Source organism: Catharus ustulatus, chromosome 21 (genome assembly GCF_009819885.2).
Source record: "Catharus ustulatus isolate bCatUst1 chromosome 21, bCatUst1.pri.v2, whole genome shotgun sequence".
Classification (NCBI taxonomy): domain Eukaryota; kingdom Metazoa; phylum Chordata; class Aves; order Passeriformes; family Turdidae; genus Catharus; species Catharus ustulatus.
In genome coordinates this window covers 9,542,142-9,569,922 of record NC_046241.1, presented here as the reverse complement: position 1 = coordinate 9,569,922, position 27,781 = coordinate 9,542,142, and the positions used below count along the sequence as shown (strand labels likewise).

The 27,781-nt window shown below is 46.8% G+C and overlaps 2 protein-coding genes across 6 annotated transcripts in view; one reads left to right on the top strand and one right to left on the bottom strand.

The window, feature by feature from the left end:
* Positions 1-9,879, bottom strand: part of LOC117005545 (carboxyl-terminal PDZ ligand of neuronal nitric oxide synthase protein-like) — a 28,151-nt gene extending 18,272 nt beyond the window's left edge. For both annotated transcript variants that reach the window (XM_033077282.1, XM_033077283.1), the window contains exons 1-2: positions 9,743-9,879; positions 6,123-6,194 (exon numbers count right to left, since the gene is read on the bottom strand). In XM_033077282.1, coding sequence (XP_032933173.1) covers positions 6,123-6,194; positions 9,743-9,847 — 177 coding nt within the window. In that variant the 5' untranslated portion in view covers positions 9,848-9,879. The remainder of the gene's footprint in view (positions 1-6,122; positions 6,195-9,742) is intronic.
* Positions 9,805-27,781, top strand: part of TTLL11 (tubulin tyrosine ligase like 11) — a 42,513-nt gene continuing 24,536 nt past the window's right edge. Inside the window, exons 1-5 of one of the 4 annotated variants that reach the window (XM_042779877.1) lie at positions 9,805-9,823; positions 10,620-10,728; positions 14,325-14,466; positions 22,669-22,765; positions 24,099-24,232. In XM_042779877.1, coding sequence (XP_042635811.1) covers positions 14,374-14,466; positions 22,669-22,765; positions 24,099-24,232 — 324 coding nt within the window. In that variant the 5' untranslated portion in view covers positions 9,805-9,823; positions 10,620-10,728; positions 14,325-14,373. Of the gene's footprint in view, positions 9,824-10,182; positions 10,300-10,619; positions 10,729-14,324; positions 14,467-16,914; positions 17,524-22,668; positions 22,766-24,098; positions 24,233-27,781 lie in introns of those variants that run through there. The other 3 variants (XM_042779878.1, XM_042779876.1, XM_033077281.2) reach the window with 3 other exon arrangements.

Genomic DNA, 27,781 nt, shown 5'->3' with positions numbered 1-27,781 from the left:
AGACAAGGCAGAGTCCATTGTTCTAGAAAGCCAGCCTCCACATTTTAAATTAATCTTTTGTAAAGCTAGGAAAGCAACATGTGATGGAGCATCCCAGAGCCTGCCAAGGTGATTGTGGAGCAGAGAACACATGGAGAGAGCCTAAGGAGCTGCACATGCATGGGCCACCCTTCCCAACCCAGCCCTCCTCTTCCTGGGGCCTTCATGGTAAGGGATCTCAGGGAGATCTTGTCCCACCTGGTGTTTTGGCTAATTGGTGCTGTAGGGCTCACTGGGAACTGGGAGAGGCCACAGTGGCTGGGCAGGAAGCCCTGCCTGGAGGTGGGATGGGAGCAGGGTGAGGAGCAGTGCCTGGGAGGGTGCAGCTCCTGCAGACTCAAGCTGAAGCCATTTGTTTTGCCTGGAGAAATGGATTCTTGCCAGACATTCTGCCAGAGGGCTCACCTGCTTCAGCATCCTGTGCTGCACACAGGTAAGACCCATAATGTGTCTGCCATCCCTTGAGGTAAGGTGGCATCCCTGTCATTCTGTATCTTCATAAAGACCAGGAAACAGACTGTGGGAACCAAACCTGGGGGCATTGGCAGTGTGGAGCAGTAAAATGCTTTTCAGTAGAGCTGTGCATTGGAGGTGGTGGTTTCAGTGCTGCCTGCCCTGGGCAGGAGCAGGTAAGAGTTTTCTGGCAAGGTTCAGAGACCCTCAGAGCACTCCTGCCTGCTGGAAAGCCCAGCCTGATCCCCATCCCTGTGCAGGAGACTCTGCTATAGATGCAACAAACAGAGGAAAACAAACTAATGAGGCATTAGGGCTAAACTTAGCTGTAATTAACATTTAATTACTATCCTGAAAACACTTGCTGTATTTTGCCAGGGCCTGGAAAGGTAAACCCAATTAGCTTAATCTTGTGTGGTAGGAACCTTAACTGGTTCAGATGCCTGGTGTCATGGACAGGAGCCTGAGGGGAACTGGTGTTTCTGGGACCTGGAGCTGAGCAGCCCCGTGGGCTGATCACGTAGAGGAGCCTTTCTTAGACCTCTGCTTTGGAGAAGAGGCAGAACTGACACCAGACATTCTGTAGGAGGTGCCAGAGCAAGCTTGTACGTGCTTGTGTTGGCTGCCTATAACCACAGCTCTCTCCTCAAGGCCATGGGCTGTGTGTAACACCCAGCAGGGTAAACAACCCTTGCACGGCTCTCCAGAGATGCAGGGAAGGTATCCCAGAAAAAGATGATCTCTTGGAGCCTACTCTGGGGTGAAAACAATGTCTGCTTAGTGTGGGGGAGAAGGAGGAAGAGATGCCTGTGTTTCACACTCTAACCTTGTCAGAACTGTCATCTGTTTCTCCTGCACCTTTCTTTAAATGAAAGGACTAAACAAAGGTCCACCCCAGCAGTCTGAGGCTGCTGAAATATTTTAAGATACTAGGATTGTTGTCTGTCACAGCCCAGGGCTATCATTAGCTGAGCATTTGGATTCTCTTCCAAAGAGGCTGAAAGGGAAAACCCTCCAGGAACTGCAGCAGAACACACTCCCATCCAACAACAACAGCTCCTGGCAGGCAGCTACAGAGCCTGTACCCCAGGGCAAGTGCTCCAGCAGGTTGCACTTCCATCTTTGAGTCTGTCCCTCAGCTACAGCTGACCAAGTAACTTCATTGTAGAGGGAGAGGCTGCAGAGACTAAACAAGAAACCCATCAGCTGGGAGTTCAGCTTCTCTTTCTAGTTCTGATCATCTCTCGGATTAACATGAAGCTGGAAAATGTAGCTCTGAGCATAATACCCCAGGAAGGGCTTACAGGCAGAATATGTCTGAGGAATCCATGCAGCACTTTCTAGGTGAAGTTCTGTAGTGAGAAAGCTGCCTGCCTGGGAAAACTGAGGGAATTATGTTCTAGAACAATTTCATGGACAAGCCCATGAAACATCTCTACCTCTAAAACCTGTCATAGAGTAATAAATTCAACAGAGAGGGCTGAAGGCAGTCTCCCTGCCCTCTGCCAGCTGTCCACCTGGTTCCTCTCCTCCTGTAGGAAGAGCAGATAAATCACTCATATTTGCTCCTGAACTGCTGGAATTTACAGCCTGGCAAGGCTTTAAGTGCAAGGAGCTGTGTGAGCCTGCCCAGCTCTGGGACTGGGAGCTCTGGAGTGCAGAGGCAGGTTCTCTGCAGCTGTCCCTGCTGCCTCTGCTCCACAAGTTTGTGCAGCAGGACTGTAACTTACTCATCCTGATTTAAATTGCTGTCATGTCACACTTCAACACTACCAGTTGATACTTGGCAGCCAGTCTGACTTAGAGTGGCTGGATTGCACTTCCTCACTCAAATACCGTGCGGAGAAACCGCAAAGTGCTGAGGCTCTGCTCAAAGATGGATGCAGCAAGAATGATCAGGATAAGAGGGAGGCTAAGTGAGAACCTAGTTCTCATTCCAAAGAGAGCTCAGGGACTTCTCATGTATCCTGTGTTGAGATTTATAAATGTTTCTGTTTCTCTGGCACACTGGCCTCTGGGGAAAAAGGGTTCTCAATTAAATTAAGCCCAAGAAATGTGGAGGTAACAGAAGACACATTAGTCTGGAAGCCTGCCTCCTGTTTGCTCATCCTGGTGTTTGGATGGGCACAGCACCAGTTGGCTGTTCCCTTATAGAATGATTAAATAATCCAACATCTGGCTCCTTTCTGAGTGTCAATACCTGCTTAGGTCCAAGTCAGAGATTCTTAAGTGCAAATTCAGGGAAACTGATTCTGTGCCTTAAAGGTAGATAAATGGAGTGTCCTGGGGATTGCTGGCAGCAGGCTGGCTGTGGGGATGACAGGCTTTGTCACTCACTCCTACTGTCTCCTTGTACAACTCACCACTCAAAATAGCAGCATGTCACTAGGCCTGCTCAGCTGGCTGTGAAGTGCTGGACTGAGGGTAGAGGTGCTCTGGGAAGGGAATTTTCTCCTCTGGGGAATGCATGCAGGACATGTGATGTTAGCCCTGCACTTGAAGCCATCCATTCCCTGGTCTCCTAGGCTAAGATTTTCCAAGCAACCTCAGCAGCTTCAAGGCAGTGTTAAGTGTTTTACAAAACCCATCTTCACATTAGCTACAGCTTGAATTGTGAGGAGGAAAGCTCTTGATTTGTACGTGAACTCTCTGGAGTGCTGAGGAGGCACCAGTACCTGCAGAGGGATCCACCCCAGCAGCAAGGCAGCTCCAGCAGAACGCTGACAGAGCACAGGAGCTGCCAGACACCCAGACCTGCATGGCCTAGGGCAGCTGCAGGCAGCAGATGCTGCTCCCTGGGAGGTGGGGGAACACCTGCCCGGGGTGCTTGGAGCTCTGTGATGAATTGGACTCTCCCAAGCAGGCCCTTGCTGTGCCTGTCAGGGTACAGTGTATTTATCCAAGCTGCAAACTCATTTCATCACCTCCCCTGCCAGGGCAAGAGGTAGAGGGATTAGCCTGAACTCTGATCATATAATAACAACATGGCAGCTGTAGGCAGCTAATAATCCTCTGGGAGGATTAGCAAACTTCAAGTTGTCTAGCTCTGCATAATGGAAAGCCAAGAACAGCAGCCTCCCTGTTCTACCTACTGCATTTGCATTCTCTCCAGTGGAAGCATAGAACATGATGAGACAAGGCTTTCCAGTCTGTTATGAAATGGGATCTAATGTGTGACTAATGGAGCATTGCTAGCAATTCTACAAGCATCCATTCAGTACAGAATATGGATTTAAGCTTTACTATGAGACTGCACCTCAAATACCTACTGCTGAAGAGCAGGTCAGGATTTCAGCAGGCTAATGCTAAAACTTGTTATTTGAAGCTCTCTGGGAGTGATGTCCTGAAGACTGCAGACAGACTGCTGTGCCTATGCATGGAGAATCCCACTGATCCAGAATCCCTGATATAATTCATGTGTAACTGGTAAAAGAGGCCAGTACAAAACACAGAAGGTGCCAAGGAGCAGACTGGTCACCTGGTGTTGCTGCTTTCCTTACGACCCTCTCAGGACATCTGCAGTCCTCAGCAGCTGAAGGCTTTTCCTCCAAGGCAGTTTTGGTGCTTGTATCAATTTACTGATGAGTAACCAGAGTAACCAGCTCTGACACAGCCTGGAAAAGAGAGCTGTGACTCCTCATCCTCCTCCCTGCTCACTCAGGAGCAGCAGAAGCGGTGAGTAAGAGCCCTCCTGAGCTGTGGGACAGCTCCCACCTCCTCCCTGGCACAGGGAGCAGCACAGGCAATGGCTGTACTGCAGCACTTTTCTGCTCCAGTGAAGAATTCCAGTGCAACACTGGAGTGCACAAAGGATGGAAGCTTCACCATGACATGCCCCTGCCAACACTTGGCAGGGCTGTGGGACCTTACTCACTCTTGCACTGCAAACAGGCACTACCTCTCACAGTAACACAGGAGCAAAATACTCATTTCCTTCAAGAGCTTCTTCCACTGTTTCCTCCCAGTTGTAACTGGTGCTGCTGAGAGTCCATGGGAAAAACTCCAGTACAGACAAGGCCTCTGCATGCAAATGAATGCTACATAAATAACCCCAATCTCCCCTCAGTTCCTAGGTTGGGTACTCTGTGCACTAGAATTCTCTTCAAAGACCTCCCAGTTCATTCTTTATGCTCTAATTAAGGATCAGTGCCAATTAACTATCTTCAATAGAGGAGCATCTTCCGCTCAGCAGCCAGGAAGTGTCTGAATAAGATCCTGCTGTACAATGTGCACATGAAAAGGGAAGCCCTCCCTTTTTGGATTGGGCTTCCAAGATTAAAAACTCAGTATAGATTACTGGGTGCCTATTTTAAAAATCCTGTGTGTCAAGATTAAGTGATGGCACCCAGGAATGCAGAATGGGTTTTTTCTGTTTCTTGTGGCACTCAAGCATGCTATTGCACTGCCAAGGCTCTGAGCTAGGTACCACTGTGGCAATAGCAGGTGTGAAAACAGAATGTGACACTTTAAGTGATATTAAAATACTGTTTGCTTTTTCTTACAAGGGTGTCATAGATCAGTACAAGCACAGTATCAAATCTGATGATAAATATTGATTCAGATGAAAAATTGCCAATAACTATGTCAGCACTAAACTGCCGTGGTAGCCCTCACCTATTGCTTTTACTTCCTACAGATATTCACCTGTTCCATAAATAACCAGGCAATTTAGACTGCTGCTGCACTGTGTTCTGAGCAAAAGCTGTGCTAATAGTCTGAGCAGGCAAAGGGAGGGGAATGTCATTTCTAAGCTTGGCTGGAGATGAATACATCAGCTCCCCAGCCAGTTACAGGCTAAGTTTAAAAAGCACTATTCTAAAGGAAAATTAGATGGTTAAACACTGTGGGGGAAGGGGGGAAATGGGATAATCCCTTCAAAGCTTTAAATGGAAGATTCTCAAACTTGCTTCAGCTGATGTGAGACATATGAACAGCCTCAGAATTAAGACCCCTGCAAAACTTCAGCCAGACACAACAGCTGCACTGCCTTTTGGGGGAGATGCACTTGAACTGGTTATACATGAAGCAGATGTGAGCCACCCAACCCTGCTAATCATAGCTAAATCTGGGGACCATTCACAGGCTGCTCTGCAGAATAAAGGGGCAGAGCAGGAAGAGAGCAGGCTTGGTGATGAGAAACAGGAACTGTAAAACTATTGGAGCATGAGGAAAGCAGCAAATTATTCTAGGAGCAGCAGAATCCACAAAGTCTAGTCAGATGGGATTTACATCAATCATACCTGTCAAGGCACTGATATTTCAATATATAACACAATATATTTGGAACTGTCAATGTACTCAAGTGCTTTTGTGGAGTACATTGTGTTCAGCTTATTCTTCACACACACAAAATTCCAAACAGGCTAAATAAATCTCTTAGGTTCAATAAGTTCCATGGCTGCTCAGCAGAGGAGAGGGGTTACATTTGAGTTTTGATGACCGATCACTTTGCAAAGAGCACAGGATGGGCCTATGCTAAGGTGCCTTGGGAATTTCTGGAGAAGCTTGTTGCAAACCTGATTGGGCTGAGATTTGAGCTGCAGATAGGAAGGGCTGGAGGGAATGTGGAACAGTCACTCCTGGGAATGTAACCTTTAACTCTGTGTGGGGCTCAGCTCTTCTGAACTTACCCGGATCCTTCTCATGGCTGCCACGATCTCCACACGGCTGTTGGGCCTGGGGACATCCAAGCTCCCAATGTACTGAAAGACACAACAGTGAGATGTCTGTGCAGCAATGCACAAGTTCATGCTGTGGGCTTCTTCAAAACAGGCAGTATTTATAATTTATTTAGTTCCTCCTTGCATGGACTCCTTTGACCCAGGACAGGACAGAAATATGTGTTTTAGATAACGTTGTCAAGCTGGGGATCTCTGAGGTTGGGTGTGAGGCTCTGACCTCATTCAGGTTCTGGATGTGCCTTTACCAGTGCTTTGTAGGGCAATGTCTGCTGCTAATTGAGCCATAATCCAGTGTGTCTGAAAATGGGACTGTCTATCCTTTGTTCCTCCTTCCTACACTGCTCAAAACTAAAAGTACGTAAGAGCTGCAAAGCTCCCAGGATGTGCAGCAAACACCTTTCCTGGAAAAGCCTTGTGATTCTAGCTTAAGTTTTTGGTCAGGACCACCCTACCTCTAGATACTGCTGTCCCTGCTTGGTTGGACCAGCTCAGCTGTCTGCAGAATCCTGGCAAACCCACCCAAATCTGTGTCCTATAACCCTGTTAAAGGGAGCTGCAGTCATAACCACACTGCTTGGGGTTGAGTGTCTGCATTCCAGTGCCTGCAGCAGGCCCAGCAGGGTCTCTTACTGGGGTCTGAGATGTGACAGATGGCAGGCTCCCATCACCTCCACCCCTGCCCACAGCTCCAGCCTCCTCGAGCTGCTTGCCTGCTCTCCTGAACAGAATGAACACACTCCACAGGTTACCATGGAACACCTGCAGGCAGCTCCCTGCTGCTGGCACTGCTCCCTCCTGTGCTGCCCGTGCTCTCCCCTCGTGTGCCAGAGCAGAACCTGCTCGTGCACCTGTTGGCAGGAGGCAGCAGCTGCTGCCTGGTGGCACCGGTGACAGCGCACGTGGCACAGGAGTGCCCGCGCTGCCGAGGGGAGGAGGCACAAAGCTGCCAGCTCAGCCTGGGAATGAGGAAAACGTGTCCTGTCCTGGACAGTCACACAGCGTGGGGAGCAAAGGCTGCTGACGCTGTGGTGTGGCTCAGCTCTGAGGGAATACCTGCACGCCCAGGGCACGCTGGTGAGGACAGGAGAATGTCCCTGAGTGAGAGGGTGATGACAGCAGGTGCTGGGAGTGGCCCTGGCAGCCGAGGGCAGGGGCTGGTGGGGGCCCAGCGGGGTCCATCAGCTCCCCCAGGGTAACACAGCCCATTGCTGCTGTTAGTGGTGGGGACTGAGGGCAGTCCCCAGGAGCATTTGGTTCATGAACTGTCTGGTTTTTAGTGTGTGGTTACAAATTGTCGGTTTTTTGGAAGTTGTTCCCTTGTGAAGAGGAAAAGGAGCAGCTGATCAGGAGGCCCCTGCAAACATTCAGGGTGATATTATATATAATGAACAGAGACAAAATAATTCCCCAGGACAGCCCCATAGGTATTGCTTCAGTGACACAGTTCTGGATTTATTTCTCCACTGTACTACTTGCAGATTGCAAGGGGTTTTATCTCGTAAAATGTCTGCTTAAAAGAGCTTTCAGAGATGAGCTGTCCTGGCTCAGTATTTACTGCTCTTTCTCCTGCCTTGAAATAAACACCTCAAGCAATCTGAAAGGTCATCTGGCTTCGCTGCTGCTTCTCTAAATGCCTTTGCAAAATGGCATTTTTAAGAGCAGTTAAGTTCATCTGTAGCCTTTGGTAAACCACAGGAGAACAAGCTCAGAGCACAAGAGCTTGAGGGCAGCAGGGAGGGGAGCAGCAGAGCCAGGGCTTCCCTCTGGGCTGGTGGGGAGGGCAGAGCTGTGTTGCTGTTGTCTGTGGTGTGCAGAGCTCCTTCCCTGCTCTGCTGGCCGTCAGGACAGTCACTGGAAATCCAGAGGAGCTCCTTGCAGCTGGCTGGCCTTTTGTCTGCCAGGAGCAGAGCTGCAGTGGGGAATAGGCCATGCTCCTAATGACAAATTAACTGGGGCAAGAGGACAGTTGGCACTGCTGAGCTAGAGGAGATTCTCTCAAACTCCCTGCTCTGATCTGACTGCAGAGTTTGGATACCTGTGCTCCACACAGAGCCATGGAACTCATGAAACAGCACATGAAGCTCTGCCCAAACAAGCAGCTCTCAGTAGTGACCTCCTGAAGATTATATGGGAAGGAAGGCAGTTTGGAATGTGGAGATTAGAGAGCGAGTGTGGTCAGTAAGATTGCCTGGTGTGAGACACCTGCAGCCAGCTGCAGCCTTGTCATTGTCAGTGGTGCAGCTGACTGATGTGCCCACAATGAGCAGAATAATTGGAAGAGACAGACTGTAAAGCAGAACTGAGCAAGCATGTTACTAAGGTAATGCAAACCCCATCCCAGAGCCACACACCCTAACAGGGTGTTATCCACTCTGGAGCTGTCAATCTGAAAAGCCAGTTTCACTCAGTTAAAGGTACAGTTGCTTCCCATGTTTTAAAAATGAAATTAAGGATTTTTCTTCTCCTCAGCACAGTCTGCAGCACAGCAAATGTTAATTTAAATAGAGAAATCACAGATTTCCGTAAGGAAGATAAATTTTTTAAATACATGAATAGCTGTCTATTCAGATTCATCCTGTATCCTGCTTAAATCTTACAGCTCTTTCAGCCGGAAAACCAAGAGGCACAAAATCCGTATTTCAAAGCTTTATTGGAATGTATATGCCCCTTCTTTCCAGCTCAGGAGACAGCAGGCGTGAATTCCATTTCTAATCTGTGTTAGGCCACCTGCAAAGAGGGGAAGGGAGCCTGTGAGTTGCTCCAGCAAAATGCAATTCTTCTTGTCAGCTGAATTATAAACCCATTCCCCTTGCTGTCTACAGAATGCCAATTCCAATGGAGTCACTTTCTGAGAGTGCTGCTGTGCTGCCAGGCTGTTCTTCACGATCAATATGGAATTTCTGACAATATCAGTATTCCTTTCTGATGCCTGAAGGCTGCAGACCTTGTCTGCCCAGCTTTCCATGCAGGGAGGGGGTGATCTGGAGTAAGGCAGTATTATTTGAGCAGCACCTAGCAGTGCTGGTTTCCAGGGGAGTGGGGAGCTGTCAGCCTGCCGTGGCAGGACAGGGCAGCCCGCTTGGGACAGGACAGGCGCTGGACCAGGCAGGGATGAGCACCCGGGACAGCATCCACGGGGCTGGCAAGAGGGGTCATTCCAGAGCAGTCCCAAATGGAGCACACAAGGCAGCGTCTAAGGATTACACAGCTGCAAAAACACTAGGAAAAGAGCAAGAACCTGTTTGATTGTGCTAATTAAATGTAAGGCTTTCATAATTGATTGCTGTTTTCTTTAGACTCCCTCAGCGTGGCCCAGGGGCACTTCCAGAGCTGAGGAATAACCATGGCAGGGCAGGGCGAGCCCGGCCTGGAGCCAGAGGGTGCCTGGACAGCACCGGAGCCCAGCCCGCGGGGTCCCCGAGCCCGCAGGGACCCCCAGCCCGCAGATACAGAGGGGGAACCTCCTGGGGGGCGCTGCCGAGGCCTCCCGAGCGCGGGGCTGCGACAGGCGGGGGGCACCCGCTGCGCCCCCGGCCCGGCGGAGCGGAGGGAGCGCGCCCGGGGCTCACCTTGGCCTGGAAGTGGATGCCGTGCTGGAAGGCCTCCTCGTTGTGCAGCGGGACGCGGGAGTCGCAGCCATCGTCCACCAGGTTGTACCGGTTCTTCACCGGCATGGCGGCGGGCGGGCGGCCGCCTCAGCCCGCGGCCCCGCCGGGCATCGCGGCCGGCAGCGCCCGCCCCGCCGAGCCCCGGGCGCCGTGCGGGGCTGCGGGCACCCGAGCCCGGCCGCGTTTTGAATGAGCGTCCGCGGGAGCGAGCGGGGCCCCGGCCCCGGCGCGGCGCCATTGGCCCGAAGTTCCCTCATGTGATGCGGGGGGCGGTGGAGCCGCCCGGCCCTGCCCGGCCGCCCCGCCCCGGCACCGGCACCGGCGGGAGCGGGCGGGATGGACGGGGAGCGTGAGGGGCTGCAGCGGGCGGGATGGACGGGGAGCGTGAGGGGCTGCAGCGGCTGGCTTGTGGGGGCACGCTGCGGGAGATCGGCCTGGTTAGTCTGGAGAAGACTAAGAGGGGATCTCATCAATCCGGACAAATATCTCCAAGGGATGTCCTGAATGAGCTGGGCCTGGTTAGTCTGGAGAAAACTGAGAGGGGAGCTCATCAATCCATAAAAATATCTCCCAGGGGTGTCCTGGATGAGCTGGGCCTGATTAGTCTGAAGAAGCCTGAGAGGGGATCTTGTCAATCCATAAAAATATCTCCAAGGGGTGTCCTGAATGAGTGGTCACCTACGTTGTGTATGTCTCGTGTCAATGTAACTTACAGCTCTGTTAGAAATCAGAACGTGCCCTCTCAGAATCCTGACACAGAGTTGGTGCCCGCTGTGTCACTCAGTATTCTCTTGGGATTTGTGGCACCCCGTGTGCTCATGGTGTTCTTTCCTTCCAGCTCTGTCTCAGTGGCGAGGCACTGCCAGGCCCAGCTGAGCCCTCGTGGATGCCACTCTGGGACAGCTGGGGTACCTGAGCACGACATTCCTCAGCGGGCACCAGCACAGGTAAGGGATGAGACATGCACAGCTGTGATGGCAAGGCCCAGGGTTTGCATTCTATTAGTACAGCTCCATTTACAGGGATGATCAGAAATGTGAGTTGTGTAGAATCCAAAGGGTTGAGGGTTACATGTGCACCACTGGATCTTGTCTGGGTTCCCCCCACATCAATTCTTGAGTCATAAAAGCAGTTCCTAGCCAGGTGTTTGGATGTTTTTGGACACCACCTTTTATGTGGCTTTTGCATTAGCAAGAAAGAAAAGTTTGACCACAGTGCGCAGTTCCCAGTATCCATCTCAGCAGCGTGATCACCCTGAGCTTCTTGGCATTTCTGAGTACTTGTAAGTCAGTGGGAGATGGGCAAGAGCCAAGAATCCACAAACCTATAATTAAGAGAGGGAAAAAAATCCCAAGGAACTAATATTGGTTCACAGACTATGACCCTACATGTTCAAGTATTTTGAGGTATTAGCAGCTCTTTCTGGGGCGGGTTCTGTGGTCAGCCTTCCATCTTTGTGAAGTTTTTCTGTTTCCAGACAGATTTCTTTTTTTCCAATCTATAGCACTGCATTACCTCCTCATTTAAATATTCACAAGTTTATGCTAATCCCACTTTCATACAGCATAACTCAGTATGGGTTTTGTCAGTTGGTTTCTATCCAAGATGCTCCTCTAGATACACAGCTCAGCTGCAGATGCATTGGTTTAGTTTTTTGTTGGTGATTTTTTGTGTGGACTGTGCTGATGTTTAGCGTGTACTTAGAACATTTCATGGCACTTTTCTTATCTTGTACATATCTCGATCAAAAAAGTATCTGTTGACCTGAATGAATAACCTAGATTTTGTGTGCTAATGTCCTTGGACTGATTGAGCAACATTCAGGTCTTTGGTTCTCCTAAGCCCAAGGAGGAGGAGATGCCACCCAGTCAGGCTATGCTCATGCTTCCTTTGATGCTAACGCCAGCAAAGCTCTACTCATATGGGGAAAAACCTAACACAGGCACTACTGGTGAGTGTCTGCATTGATTCTGCAATACTGCATTTCAGCTGAGGCGTGCAGGAACCTGCCGTCGTGCTGAGCTGCTCAAAGCTTCTCCTCATTACCCTCCCATTGCCACAAGAGCATTCCTATATACGTGGGAGCATATGGACTTCACTTGGGATGGTTAAATTTTTAAATCTGATGGAAAGAACAGGATGAAATAACAAGAATGGTCTTTTTAATTCCATTCTGGTGCTCTCCAGTATCCCGCAGATTATAAAATCCTTTGGGTAGGAGGAAAGAAATATCTCATGGGAATCCTGAGAAAAAGAAAGCAACTGTTATTTAATAAAGCTTGCAGTGCCAGTTTCTGTTAGATCACAATTGAATGGAGGTGTTTAATACTCCCTGTTCATGAACTTCTGTGAACTTTTCATAGGGCTTAAATCTCCCGAGGTTAATGGCTTGGATCTGTGTTCGAGAATTGAGTTGGAAGGCTGCTAAACTTAAAAAGCTGTTAATTTTCTAGTTTGTTTGTTGGGCAAAGAAAATCCTTTGACTCCACTGGAAGTAAGAAAGCTGTATGCCTTTTCTTCTGGACAATGAAACTGGGCAAATATGTGGCATGAAGCATTTACACAGGACATGGTCACGGATTTAGTATAAACAAACCCTGGGTAGCATTGAACAGTTGGCCAAAGCTCATGGTGGGTGTTTGCATCACATGGAGGTACTGAGTGAGTTATTCCTTTGATGTGCAAAGCGCTCACAGAAAGTCCCGATTCTCTGAACACAGTAGGAGTGAAGCCCCAAGACAGCTTCTTGGCTCGGAGCTGCAAGTGTTTTTGCAGGGACCAGGTTTGTATCAGCTTGCTTTCTTGGGCACAGGCTCCCAAGATTTTCTTCCTTCTCTTTCTCTCACGTGGATGCACATGTCTGCCCGCCCCAGGACTCTGCATGGAAGTCCCTCTTCTTGCACAGCTTCATCTTTTGAAGAGACCTTGAATGTGCTGTAAATCAGGTGGTGAGTGTTACAGGCACGGGGTTCCTTGGTTGGTTTGTAGGGAAGGGAGCTTTTGCTCCTGTCTGATCCTGTCAGATTTTTCCAAATCCACCTTCAGAGATAAAGGAGGAGATCTGGTCTTGGTGCCATGGAATTTTCCTCCTTTCTGCTCACCCTTTTAAGCACTTATTTCTGCACAGCAGAGTTGCAGAGATTTTGAGTGATAAATAAGATGTGACATAGGAAGAGCAACCAGACAGTCATCCAGTAATGGCAGACAAAACCTCTGTTACAGGAGAGCACTTCCATATCACACATAAGTGCTGAGAGGTCTGTGCATGCTTACTGTCCTAGGACATCAGGGTTTGCCATTCCACTTTATCAACATTATTAATATTTCCTTGTCCTGTGCAATTTTTAGAGCAAAGCCTCCAGTGTACTAACACACCAGAAGACTGGTGTGAAATGCTGCTGGTAGAAATGCTGCTGTGGGATGAAATGTGGGGGCAAGCACAGCTAAACCAGCTGCTGTTGACTAAGTTGTGTGATGTTACACCCTGATGCATTGGGGATTTCAATAATGCTGAGAAAACTCCTAAACAAAATCTTCGAGTCTCTTGAGCTGCCACATGAGGTGAGCTCAGAGGTGACATGTGGAACTCATGGTTTCAGCCCCCTCAGCCAGTGTCACATGTGTCCTCTGCGAGCACAGGGGCTGCTTGGTGAGATGATTACACAGATCTGTGTTGCTCAAGAAGAAACAGAAGCTCAATGTCTCGGCGGTTCAGCTCCGCGGCACGGCCAGGCAATCTGCCCGTCAGGACTGCAAACCTCTTTCATGCATGGCCAGCTCCAGAGGGCTGTGCAGCAGGACTTGGCAATGAAAAATGTCATCTACAATTATGCATATTTTCATCATCTTCTATCATGCAAATCCCCCCACCCCAAATATGCAGCAAATGTTTTGTTTGCATATGTAGGTCAACCACAAATCTTCTGTGGTCGAACAAACACATGGGCAGCACGGAGTGATGTATATGGATTTAAATCCAGGCTGAAGCATAACTCCACCACAGACGTTTTCCAAGTGGAGTCTGCTTGCTAGATTTGTTTTCTTTTGACTTTTCATTTTATAGAGTGTTGCTTTCTCATGGATTTGTGAAAGAACAACTGACAGGAGATACTCACCATCATTGCAAAAGGAACTATTGACTTCAGACGCAGATGGATTGTTCTTCATGAGTAACTTTTTTTTTTTAACAATAGCTTGAGGAATGTGTTCTTTTTCAGAAGGGTACACTGAAGTATTTCTGCAAATTTGCCACTGGCAGGAGGCCAGTTTCATATGATATTTTAAAAACATGGTATGTTCTTTTTGTAAATTACATACTACTTTATTTTTCTTGTCTTGGCTATCTTTGAAAAACAAAAGTATAGAAAAGAATACAGTTATTGCCCTTATGATACTACATAACAGCTAAAAATGTTGATCCCAACTTGGAAACAATAATGCTTGCTAGAAGAAGGAAAATATATTAGTAAAGAAAAATGTTACTTGTTAACCTCATGAGCTTGACATGTTCACAAGGCCAACTCATGAATTCCATGTACCACAGGTTAGCAGCACAGTCCCTCAGTGTGAGCTGCTGGGATGAACATGGTGTCATGATGGAAAACTGCTCAGCTTGCTGCATCTGTAAAACTGCTTTATTCCTGCATTCCTCCTTGGATCTGGCACTTACCTTACACAGACATCAGGTAAGTGACGATTTTGGGTAAATGAGAGTGAAGTTGTTAGTCTGAGAGATGAGTAAAATGCTGTTCAATCAAACAGATGCTGTACAATCAAACAGGGTCCTTCCCCACTCCCATAAAATTAGGCCAGTGCGTCTGTTGTGTTTGATATCCTGAATTTAATTAATGAGAGCATAGGGACATTACAGTTCTCCTGGATGGAATCCACATTATTGTTCACTTATCACAAGACAGTAACAATCTGTTCTTATCAACAACTCCCTCTGAGCAAGGGTCTCAGGAAACAGCCTTGTGTTTAACAGTGCCCTGTAACTAAATTTCCCCTCTCCTCACAGGGGACAGACGATCTCAAGTTTCCCATTTCTCTCCTGCTGCTAGATCCAGCTTGCTGTATTCAGCAGGAAATGCTCTCCTCCTGCATTACCCTGTGCCTCATTACTGCCCAACCTATACTTTACTCCCCACCTGGCTGTACCTGAATGCCACGTGCAGTCTGACCCCACGCTGCACACTGCATCTCTATTTATCCCAACAGGAAATGAAGGTTTTACCCACACAGCACAGGAAAACCAGGTATCAGATCTATTACACCTTCTCTGGTGGAGGAACAACTAGTCTGTTATTAGCCTGTAAGAAATGTGGATATATTATAATTAGATATAAAAATATTTCCCCTTTGCAATAATTTTGTTTGGTATTTCCCCTGCTCCAATATCTCTTAATGCTTTGGCCCATCTTAACTCTTTCCCTGGCTTGCTTTCAGCACTGCTGACATTGGTGAGGATAAATCTCTGTGTTAAAAATATTCATCTGGGAGCCTGGCAGTAAAATAAGAGAGTCAGACTCGGGTCACCACTTTAAATCACACTCCAACATCTCTGAATTGCTTTTCTTACAACTGAATTTTTATGCCAGTGTTGAACATGAGCAAAATATTATTTTTTCTTCCCGATTTGTACCTGCCCACGGAAGAGGTTTGGAATGAGATAATCTTTAAGGTCTCTTCCAAACCAAACTTTTCTGTGATTCTGTGATCTGGTGGTGGTGGTGAAGCCAAGGATGTGCCTTCAGTGATGGACATGGAAAAGACACCACCCAGACAGCTCATCCTGCCAACATTACCAGCTCCTGCTGGAACATGGAAAAGCTCCCAAGTTTTTAATTAAACACTGTCACAGCTATAAAAAAATAATGTACATCTTTTAATAGCAACATGAGAGCACCCAATAGTGAGCTACCTGCCCTCAGCCTTCCTGGTCACTTCACCTTGCAAGACACAACTCTATTTAATTAAATAATTTGTTTCTTCATTGCCTGCAAGGGTAAATGATAGAAGGCTGGTGAGGCACTGAAAAGAAAGAGTCTTGACATGACCTTATTATTTTATCTCGCAGCTAACTGGCAGTGCCAACTTTTTCTGCATTTATTGAAATTTTGCTGTAGTTTAAATAATTTGTTGATATCCTGTTTCAGTCCTGTTCCAGATCACGACTCTGGTGATCTCTCTTTCACACAGAACTCTGATTATTCCTGTTTTTTTCCCCGAATTCCCGAATTTCTCCTGCATTCCCTGCATCCAGGCCGGATTTCCCAGGGCGCAGCGCCACCGCCTGCCCACAGCCCTGCGCTCCCCGTTCCATAAACCTGCGTTTTGCTCCCACAGCCGCTTTTACTGACATGTTCTCGACTTCAGAACTGTATCGTGAGGGATTAAAGTACCACAGAGTCGGAGCTCTGGAATGGTTTGTTTGGGAAGGGACGCTAAAGATGACTGAGTTCACACCCCCTGCCACAGGCAGGGACCCTTCCAGCTTGCTCGGGTTGATGACAGAGCTGCTGTTAAGGTTGTTCATTTCATTACTGACAGTGTAAAAACCGTTTTCATATTTTCCTGCTGTGTCCAAGAGTGTTTAAAATCCGCAGATGGGGCGCTCCCAGCACGGATGCAGCTGAACCTGAACGGTCCACGGGAACCCCCTTTGTGAGGGGCAAGCTCTTTGTAAGGGCGGCGAGAGCCCCGGCTCGCACGGAAACCTCTCCGCCGCACGGTGACGAGCGGATCGAGCCTGTTTGGGCCACCCGGGCGGTTCGGTTTGAAGGGCACGGCGGGCACCGCGCCCGCCCCGCAGCGCGCCCTGAGGCGGGGCCGCTGTGCCAGGGTGGGGCCTCGCCCGCTTCCAACATGGCGGCCCCGCTCCGGAGGCCATGTCGGACCGCGCGGGCGGGGCCTCTGCCCCATCCCAAAATGGCGGAGGCGGCGTCAGCGCCTCACGGCGGCGGGGCGGGGCCAGCGGGTCACCGGCCGCGCCGCTGCCATGGCAACGGGCGGGGAGCGGGGGCGGGATGGAGCCGGCCGGGCTGGGAACGGCCGGGCTGGGGACAGGGGCAGAGGGGATAGAACGGGCGGGGACAGGGACGGGGACACAGGGGATAGAACCGGCAGGGAAAGAACGGACGGGGACACAGGGGATAGAACCGGAGGGGATGGGGACAGAGGGGGTAGAACCGGCGGGGATGGGAACAGAGGCAGTGGAACCGGCCGGGCTGGAACCGGCCGAGCTGGGGACGGCGGGGACGGGGACAGAGGGAATAGAATCGGCGGAGACTGGGACAGAGGGGATAGAGCCAGCCGGGCAGGAACCGGTCGGGCTGGGGACGGAGGGGACAGAACCGGCGGGGATGGGGACGGCGGGGACAGAACCGGCGGAGATGGAGCCGGCCGGGCTGGAACCGGCGGAGATGGAACCGGCCCGCGAGGCGGAGGAGCCCCCGGGGTGCCCGGCCCTGCCCGCTGAGGCCCCGCAGGACGGCCCGGCAGCCGCGGTGCCCCCGGGGGAAGGGGCACTGCCAGCGGCGCCCGGCCAGGAGCGGGAACGGGAGCGGGGCCGGCGCGGGGCCGGCTCCACCGGGCGGGCGGCGCGGGGCAGGGCCCGGCGGGCCTCGGGCCGCCACACCGGGGGCGAGAGCGCCCGGCGGCCCGGGGTCACGGTGGACAGCTCCAAGGCCAAGACCTCTCTGGAGGCCCTGAAAATCAGCCTGCGGCAGCTCCGCTGGAAGGAGGTGAGCGCTCGCCAGCGAGACCCTGCGGGGCCGCGTTCCCCATCCCTGCTCCGGCCTAGCGGCGGTCCTGCCCACACTCATCTCCGAGCCCCGGGTCTGTCCCCGGCACAGCCTTCCTCTGTTCTCCTCCTCCTCCTCCCGTGCCTCTCTGAGGGCCGTGCAAACGGGGGTCTCCCGGCTGTGCCCTCCCGGCCCTGGGGCTATTTCTGACCAGATGCCGGGGCCGGAGCTGATTCGATTCACGATCACGACTGCCACGGCCAGTTATGCAAGCCAGAACAGGGGTAATCGGGTATTGCGTTTCTGAGGTTAAACTGATCGGGGAAAGGGCAAGAAAGCAACCTGCTCCCGTGGGGAGCATTTGACGTGTTGTGTGGATTTGCATTTCATCCTTCCCACCCCTCCCTCAGGGCCTGGCTCGGGACTGAGCCCTGCCCGTGTCTGCGAGGCGTGTCAGAGCGCGGGCTATGAATGCAGTGGTATTAAACAGCTGATAACGCGCACATAACGGGATTTAGCTGCTAATTTGCCTTATGTAGAGCAGCTATAGCTATTTTTTCCTCCTGCTGCTCGAGTCATGTGTTTTCTCTTTGCTTTGTGAGGACTTCAGTGAGTGCCGACCTGGAATCAGGACAATAGGGGAGCTGGCACAGAACTGATGCTTTGCAACTCCTTACTTAAATCCTGCAGAGATTTCTTAGATATATCTTACTATAGATGGTAAATTGTTCTCCAGTTGTTAAGATTTTCTTTCCCTAACAACTTTATAAATGGCTTTATGGAAGTTGAGATGGCTTCCAGGAGCTTTGTGAAGAACTTGTGTAAGGGTACTTGTAGTCCATTTTTAAGAGGGAAGTTGGAGGGAAAAGGAGGAATAAAACCTGAGGATGAGCTGTTTCTCACGTGGAGAGCTAGGATGGAGTTGTGTGATCTCTGACCTGCAGCTAGTCCACTTTACAAAGCTGCCTTTGGGATTCCCACTTGCAAGATGATATTCTTGTGCACCTGATAGTTTTTAAACAAAATCTGTATAGACTTGGGGTAGACAGTTTATTCTGTGCTGTTCCTAACCTCACAGTTAAATACTCCAAATTTATTTTCTGGAGGACTGAGTGGCAGGAAATGTTGCCTGTGTTTATTCATAATGTCCTGAATACCTAATCCCACAAGGATATGTATGCTCCGTGTCAGGAAGAGCAGTAGTGCTTTCTCCTTCTCTGACCTCATAACATTTTATTTCAAGATTTTTGTTATTTAAATCCAGTGGCAGGATTTCAAAACCTCTTTGCACCAACGCCCCAGTTCTGAACTCCTGCTTGTACAGCAAAATAGTAACAACATACCAGAGCCTTGAAATTCAAACCTCCTACATTTACCCCTCTCAGCCCTCAGTACACCTGTGGGGTGTCTGTCAGCAGCCTTGCTCCATGTTTTATGCAGTGACATGCAGAGCAGGGGCACTTCACACTTAATTTCTTTGTTTTTCCGGTTAAGTTTTATGTTCTGAGGGTGGGGAGCCATTCCAGAGAGGATTTCTGGATCACTGATACCAGTTAGCCTCTATTGTGTTTCCTGAGACTTCACTGTTTTGCATTTATCTTGCACTTGATAGTCTTCCCTACTAATTGACTTGTTTCACAAGCTCTTGTTCCTCTCATGAATCTCTGTGCTGCATTAATCAGCTTTTTCCTTCCTGCTTTGCATCCCCCAACAGCAATTGCTGCTGCCTTTACTTCATCTCTCTTTGTTCCCTGTCTCCCTCAATATCCTCTCTCTTCCATCTCTTTCTTAGGTCAATATTTTTTATTTAGTTTGTTGCTTCCTCCTCTGGCCACTTTGTCTCTTAATAAAGAAGAGGCCAAATATGGAATTTTGTGTTGCTTGACTGCAGCATCTGCGTGGCTGATAACTCATTCCCTGTAAACAAGTCACCATCATGTACTGCTGTGTATCTTCAGTTTATAAATAGAATAGTAAGATCTGGTCAAGATCTGAAGAGAAAAATTAGCAAAATTGAGAAGATAAATCCAAGGAAAACTCTTTATCCAAGCTACATGTAATTCTGAAAGTTCTCCCTTTCAGACTTTCAGAGAAATAGCAGAAAAATACTTGTTCAGGCTGTCAGAGATGGTCAGAGGCCTTGGAGCTGGTTGCACTGTTAGAGCAGGACCAGCAGAGGGAACACGGGTGTTGCTTCCAGGATCCATGAAAATAATGCCAAAAAATCCTGGAAATAGTAATGAAATGCATGTATTTTAAATTCTAGTGTGTCAGGGACTGCTATTTTACTGTTATCCCCTGTATAATACTTTTGATCCTTTTCCTTCTCTGCTCCTTTTACATTTTCCTGTTTTTGCTTTTGTTTCATTTCTGCTGTTTGCTGCTGGAATATTTTATTGGGAGGACACAGTATAAAGTGCTTTTTCAAGTAGGCACCTTTCAAGCCATAACTTTTTTATCTAATGTATAGCATTCTTATAGTGTCACATATCCATTTTTATTGTTTTATTATTCATTAGTGAACTGACATAGGTAAATGGGTAAAACAAAAAAGGGAAGAATACTCTAAATATTGGCAATATTGTTGAAATATTCTGTGGCACTGATACGTGGGGAAGAGGTGAAGGAGTGCCAGACAGCAAACTGACCATTGAGATTCTGTCAGCAGAAGCAAAGGACAGAAAAAGCCCCATTTTTTTTTCCAGCTGTGGGAATTTTGAGTAAATGAAACAATCAGGTTTGCTAGGCCTGTGTGGGGGAACCTTTTGAGGAGCATTCAGAGTTGCCACGTGTGCCAATCCCGGCCTGACCATCTGATCCAGCGTGTCAGATCCTTTAAATGAACATGATATGCCAAATGAAATAATGGGCACAAATTGAGCTTGCATCCCGAGTTTATTCATCACTTAATAAATTATTTCTTCAGCAAGCTTTCAATTACCAGGAAAATGGAAGCAGCAGATGTCCCAGGCATCAAATATCCCAGCGTCGAGCGTTTCATTTGTCTCGCTGTTCCGGAGCTGCACGGAGGCGTTGGGAGAGTTTCAGGTTTTATGCTGGGAAAAGCTGAGTGGAAGAGGAGTCATTTAACTTGTCATTAAACATGATGGAACAGACTGATGTGACCTGTGAGACAATTTAAATCATTGGCTTCTAATCCAAAGGTAGAAATGACCTGTCAGACAGATTTGACTGTGATGGGTTATTAATCATGTCAAAACTGTGGAAACAACTCTATTCTCTTTATGGCTTTTTTTTTTTTTTTTTTTTTTTGACAAATGTTGCCCAAATCTGACTCAAAAAAGATTTTAAAAAAGAATGGCTCCAGCTACCTTTTTTTTTTTAGCCACTGCCCCACACCAGGAGCTGGGGATGTGGTGCAAAGGCTTCTCCCATCACAGTACGATGAATTTGTATCTGCCTGGCACTGCCAGAGGTGCCAGGTAACGGAACTTGTTGGCTCCTCTCCAAACACCACTCTTATGTAAAGTGTAGTGCAGAGGTTACAGAATCCTGCCCTGCTCATTCAGGTGGTATCCCATTGTTGGATAAGTCCAGATAATCTTGGTTTCTCAGGAGCAGGGCCCTTGCTGTGCTGTCCCAAATTCCTGACTAGGGGGTGCAGTGCTTCCATCTTCCTGTCCAGAGCTGCTCACTCCTCAGCTGTTGTGAAATGATTTCTGTGCAGTGTTTGTAGAGAGCTTTGATATCCTCTGTAGATGAAAGGTGTTATATAAATGCAAATTTTGTTCCTTTAATTTCAATTTCATTTAATAAATAAATAAATTGTTCAGGTTTTAGTGGGAAGGGCACTCTGAGACCGAATGCTGCATCTATATGCTGGATATACCTGTGGAGAGAGGTTAAGGCCACTGATTGTCTTTCAGAGCCCAACAGAATTAATTTTCACTTGTACAAAACCAGATTTTGCAGGCTGAATAATAATGAAATAAGTGCAGAATCCACTGGCTCTTGTTAAATTGGGTTTCTCATCCCTGCGAGTAAGGAAACAGAGAGGATGCATTGCTCAATTAGCATTTTAAATTAATTTTTCAAGGCTATTTACTGAGGAAACTGCAATTTAAATTAAAGTAGCAAATAAAGTAATGCACTCAGAAGGTTTATGTAATTCTTTTTTCTGTCATGCTCAGAGAAAAATGATGCACTGTGTAAAGAAATGTTTTAAAATAAGAAAAATTACATTTCAGGTAAAGAACAAGAAGTTTCTGCAAAATACTGTGGTTCTTTCAATAAGTAAATGGTGCTGGGTGATGAGGGTGGTAGATACTTAATGCTAAATATAGCAGATTTATTTGAAAAAGATGTAGCCCAGTAATAGAAGCTATTCCTGTGACTGTATTCCATATGGCAGTTAAATGGCATCTTCATGGAGCTGCAGATAAAATGGGGTTTTTGGATTGATAAATGGGGCTGTGTCAGAGAGAACAAGCGTGAAAAAGAAGAGCACCTTCTTTACACAGCACTAATTGGGTTTTTTAGAAACCACTTTGCTACTATTAGAAACTTGCTCTCAGTAATTGGCAGTGCTGCTTCTGAGCTCTTCAGACTGCTTTGAAAAGGTGATCTTTTTGATAACAGAAAACAAGCTCCAGTTTTCCAATTTATGGTGAAGTCTTGCCTGAATGGGAAGAGAACCTGGAATACTTAATATTGTTGAAATAATCGCCTTAGTTCTTGATAGTGGGAATATATATAACAAATGATTAATTGAATTGTGAGCTTTTATTTTAATTACAGGCTATTAGTACCAGAAAGGAATTAATACTGTAGAAATTAATACTTATAACTGGATATATATAAATGAATAATGCAGTTATTGCACTTAAATATCTTTGAGTATCCACTTTACATTTATAACTTGGCTGTGGTTGATGAGAATTCAGGGGTTCTCAGTGCAGCCCATGCCTCAAGTCCTTTGGGTTTGCTTTCCTAAAAACCTCTCTTGGTTTGTTCACTCTAAAGTCATTGAGCTGATTCAAATATTCTCAGTTTTGCAACCAGTATATATTGTTTTCTTTTGACAGCTAGCAGGCTGTTCTTGAGTGGTTTATGTTGAGTGTTTTAAAAGGACAGGAGTGAGCAGGTATTCCCAGATTGTTCAGAACTTTCTGCTGTGTTTTTCAGTTTCCGTTTGGCCGCCGCTTGCCGTGTGACATCTATTGGCACGGGGTGTCATTTCATGATAGCAACATCTTCTCAGGGCAAGTCAACAAGTTTCCAGGTACTTCACTTCTCTTTCTAGTTTAAACAAATGCTTTAGAACCAGGGATGTCTGACCTAGTTCTGTGTTTTACTGGTTTTCAATGTGAATTACCTGCCTGATCAGCTGACAGTATTTTTGGTATATTACTGGGTTTGGTGAAGGGGTGAGGATATCAGAGTGGATGTCTTGAACAATTTCTGGACTGAAATTTATTTTGGAGAGAAAGTGGTTTTGTTGAGAAGAATACTTCATACAGGTGAAATGAAAAAGAAGAGTGTTAGGCTATAATTTAAGTGAAGTATGCAATTACTGTCTGTTATCTGGCACTGATAACAGTGCTGTGTCTTTGGGTTTGGTTTGGATTCAAAGTGGAAGGAATCTGTTTTGTTTTACTCTGGCTTATCTCAGGGAGAAGCTCGAAGCAGAATTCCTTAAATGGATTTTTTAATATTGAAGAGTTCATGTCAGTCCTCATCTTATGATGACTCTTCTATTTTTTTAAGCTCCTTTTTTTCTCGTTTAATCCCTGTTGAGATCTCTCTAAATAAGAGCTAAGAGCTTAGGTATTGACTTATCTAAGCCCTTTACTTCAGATTTATGGCTGCTGTTAGTGTGCTGTGAGCATAAGAACCTCAGATATCGAACTCCAGGTTTTATTTACCCTGACTTTCTCCTGCCTCAGGGAAGTTCCCACTCAGGTGTAGGGTAGTGTTGTTTTCTGATGGTTTCAGTTGGTGTTAGAGGAATGTTACCTGTCTGTATTTTGGCTTCTACCTGGTGAACAAGTGGCTGCACAGGAATCAAACCAGAGCTCTTCACAACTAGGCCTGATTTCCAGGAATGTTGTGCTAATTTGATGCAGGGTTTTACCAGAAAATTTCCATTAAAATAGCTTTTTAGTCTGTTCTCAGTGGACCCAAGACTTCAGCAAATGTTTGCTTGGCTGTTGACAAAATAACCTGTTCTTTGTCATGCAGATACTTGAAACTGCAGAGTAAACACAAAGTGGTTGATGATATTCAAGTTACATTATACCTATTCCTGCAATGATAGATTAGGAAAATAATTGTGGATTATGGCAAAGGCAGCATGTAGTATTTGACTAAAGCTATCTTTTATTCTGAGATATATTTTTGAGAATTTTTTTCTAATATTATACAGAAACACAAGCAATAGTAAATATGGCAGGGGAATGCCACAATTCTTGTGTCAGATTTTAAATCTCAAAAGATGTTCAGCTTTATTGACAGCAATGACCAGAGTGCTTTCCCAGCAGGGTGAGTAATGATACTCTGACATTTACTATTGGGATGAGACTTCAGTGTGGGGTTTTTGTCACTTTGTTCTCCAGGCATGATGGAGACAGTTCGGAAAATCACCCTGAGTCGGGCCATGAGAACCATGCAGGATCTGTTTCCTCTGGAGTACAACTTCTACCCTAGATCCTGGATTCTGCCAGAAGAACTGCCCCTCTTTGTGGCTGAGGTACTTCACTTTTGCTCTCAGAATACTGTAACTTGTTGGATATTGTATCCATGTCATTCTTTAGTCTTCTATACCTACCAGATTATCGAAAATCACACCTGGGCACTGTGGATGACATCTTTTCCAGTTTGCCTGGGATCAGTCATGGTCTGGATATCTGTCAGCTTTGTTTGTTGTGTTCTGGAATAAACTTCAAAACAAATCTGTATCTCTGCTGTGCCTGGAGAGATGTCTGAAAATCCAACCTGCTGGAAGCATCAGCCTTTTCCCTGCATGTTCTCCTGGCCTGAGGAGCTTCCAGTACAGTGTGGGGGGTGTGGTGCTTCACCAGGCTCATTGTCACTGAAATCCTTTTAGTCCACTTGGCTGTTGTACCCATTTTGTTCCCTGTATTGTTAAATGCACTCACATCATCCCATGTCCAAGTGCTGTTTCGTTTAAATATTCAAAATGTAATAAAATGCCATTCTTTTCACCTTTATTTTTTTTTTTAAGGGTGATGCTGTGTGTTGCTGTTTGGTTCTGTTACTACAAATATTTTAAAGTATTATGTGTTTGTTTGACTCACCCAGGGTATTTTTGCATCCTACAGTTTGCTTTCCTTGGAAATACGAGAGAAGAAAGGTGTGGGCTTTAATATTCTCTTGTACTGGGTGCAGCTTTTTAACTAATTACCATATCCATAATCCAGTTGAATTCATTAATATATTTTAATAACTACTCTTCAAGTGGGCTGGGTAAGTGCCACTGTAAGAGCAGCCAGCAAGAGGAGTGTGAAGAACCCGAGTGTGGAGAGGACAGGGAGATCAGATCTGTGCCTTGGAGGGAGCAGCAGATCAGGATGCAGTGGGTGGTGGGGATGGTGCTGGAGCACAGGCAGTGCTGGTGTCACAGGCAGTGCTGGTGTCACAGCCCAGGTGACAGCCTCAGCCCCGGGAGCTGGCACCAGGTGGCACTGCGAGTTCACACTGCTCTGCTCCCGCTGCCTGCGCTGCAGACGCTGCTGCTCGTGTTCCAAGAGGAACAGATGTCCACTAACACACTCCTAGGAGTTTCCTTTGCATATGTTCTTCCATCTGTGTTGGAGAAAAGCATAGTTCTTGTTATCAAACATTATATTTTATGTTGTAAGAGTTTATGTTCGATTTAACACAAGTTCAGAGTGTAACCCCTCCAGAACAGGAAAAAATACAACCCAGAACATTCCAAACCCCCTGTGAACCATAAAAGGTTCAGAGCACTTTTCACTTGCAGTTCGGTGAGTTCTCAGCAGGAGTTCTCCAGTCTTTTCTGTTGTTTATTTGTTCATGTGTGGTTTTGTTTGCTTTGCAACCCTAATGCTGCCAAAACTGTCAGCTCTGGGAGTCTGCATTTCAGCTTGTGGCAAGAGACAAGTGGGGAGAGCTTTGGTGGTGCCTGCATGTCAGACGTGTCCCTGGAGGGGCTGGAATCACCAAAAGTCAGATTGTGTCAGTGCAGGTGGAGGTTGGACATGAGAAGGTGGTTTGGTGCTGTTTGCAGTGTAGGATTTTGTTGCAAAGGGCTGGATGAGAAATGGACACCTGTGAGATTTTGCCTGTAATAGAAATGATTATTGAAAGAAGAAACTCCTTGAGAATTTAAATCTTGCTGCCTCCCTCTGATGCACTGCAACATTTCAAAACAATTTCTCTCTCAAATATCCTTATTGTGCCTCACTTCTGTAGTCTTGATGGTGAACTTTTTCATACATGTCTATCAATAATGAAATCAAATGCTGTCAGCCTGCTCCTATACCTAGATTCAGGTAGAAAACACTACAGGTAATCTAATTTTAATCTTCTGTGCTTTGAAAGCCAGTAATTGAGAAAACTGCACTGGAGTTGTGGTGGATGAGCTTCATACTGGAAATACCAACATTTATATTGAAAGAGATGGTGATAAGGGTTTTCATCAAGGGTTTAAAGGTTCATTTTACTAAGTAAATATATAGGCTGCTATTTTCAATATTCACCAATTTATTTTCTAAAATGTTTTGTACCAACATGTCGCTGTAACAAAAGGTGAATTACAGACAAGCAAATCTCTCAGGTGCTGCAGTCATTGCTCCTTCACTAGCAGGGAAGAATCTGCTGTGTGTGCTAAGGACTTATTTCTAACATGGAATTCCAATTTCTGAAGAATAACTGGCTTGGAATTCAAACCAGGACCGTGATTGTTCTCATACTTTTTTCTTTGTGTTGTCTGTGAGGATGATGAATAGGCCAGTATGATTAATTTTTAATAAGAATCTAATTTGGATGGTCTAATTTCCAGCACAGCATATTTTTGGTGGTTTAATCAGGTTTTCAGCTTTTGGATACCTCTTAGGCATAGGCATGAATATTCCAGTCTTTGTGCTGTCAGATCTTACAGCCCATTATATGCATTTTTTTCCAGAATACCATATTCATTCAGCCTGTGTTTTCTCATGAAAGTCCAACCTGCAGATTTTCACCAAACTCTTCTCTTGCTGTTAACTGTAAATGGTTAACATGTTTTTTAAAGATAATTTCCTTCTGTCAAGCAAAGGACACAGAAATATTTCATAGAAACTCATTTTCCCACATGACTGAATTTTCTTAGTCTGGACAAGCCCCCTCATAATGAGAATTTGAAAGAATACAGTTGAGGGGATTGTGGAGAATTTGAAGATGACTGTTGGGAATTTCCTTGAAGATCAAGAAACCATCTGTTTTCTTCAAGACAGTAAATCTGCTGAGAAACAGACTGAGACTGACTCTGGATTACTGTTCCCCCTTTCTCCACCAGACTATCTTTATCTGCCATGTGTAGGTTTTGATGGACTAGAAAGCCTGAATAATACCCAGGCCTTTTAGTCCATTAAATAAATGGAATAGAAAATGATGGAGAAAATTATTTGCCTTTTTATTTGAAGAGAAGATAAATCTCAGAGAGCAATGATTGTTAGAGTGCAATATTTTGAAAGGCAAGTTCTTTTGCATCTTCAGCAACAGTCCCTGGAAAGCATCATCTCTTTTGGAAGGCATCATCTCTTTTGGGAAGCATCATCTCTTTTGGGAAGCATCATCTCTTTTGGGAAGGTGCTGCTGGAGCAGAGCAAACACAGCCTGAGGGGTGAACAGCAGATGTGGGACTGGGGGCAGATTCTTCCACCTCGGTGTCACAGAGGTTCTTCACTGTTTTTTGCCCTGGGAGGGCACAACTGGCACTTTGTGTGTTCAGCAGGAGTCACACAGGGTGTGTTTGGTCATGGAGGGTTCAGATTAGCCAGGTGTCTCTGTGGTGCTGACTTTAACAAAGATGAACCACAGAACTCCTCTGCTCTGCAGGGTGATGTCACATCAGGGGAAGATTATTCTATAGTGGTGAAAAGACTAGGACATAAATCCTGCTTTCCTTCTTTGCTCATCTAGGCCTGCTGATCTACTTGGACCTATTTATCCACATGCCATTTATGTAAGCCTGACCTCCACTGAGGTGTTTTATCCCTCACAGTGACCTATTTTGAAGAAGGATCTTTGACTGAGTCAGTGTGACACCTGTGTG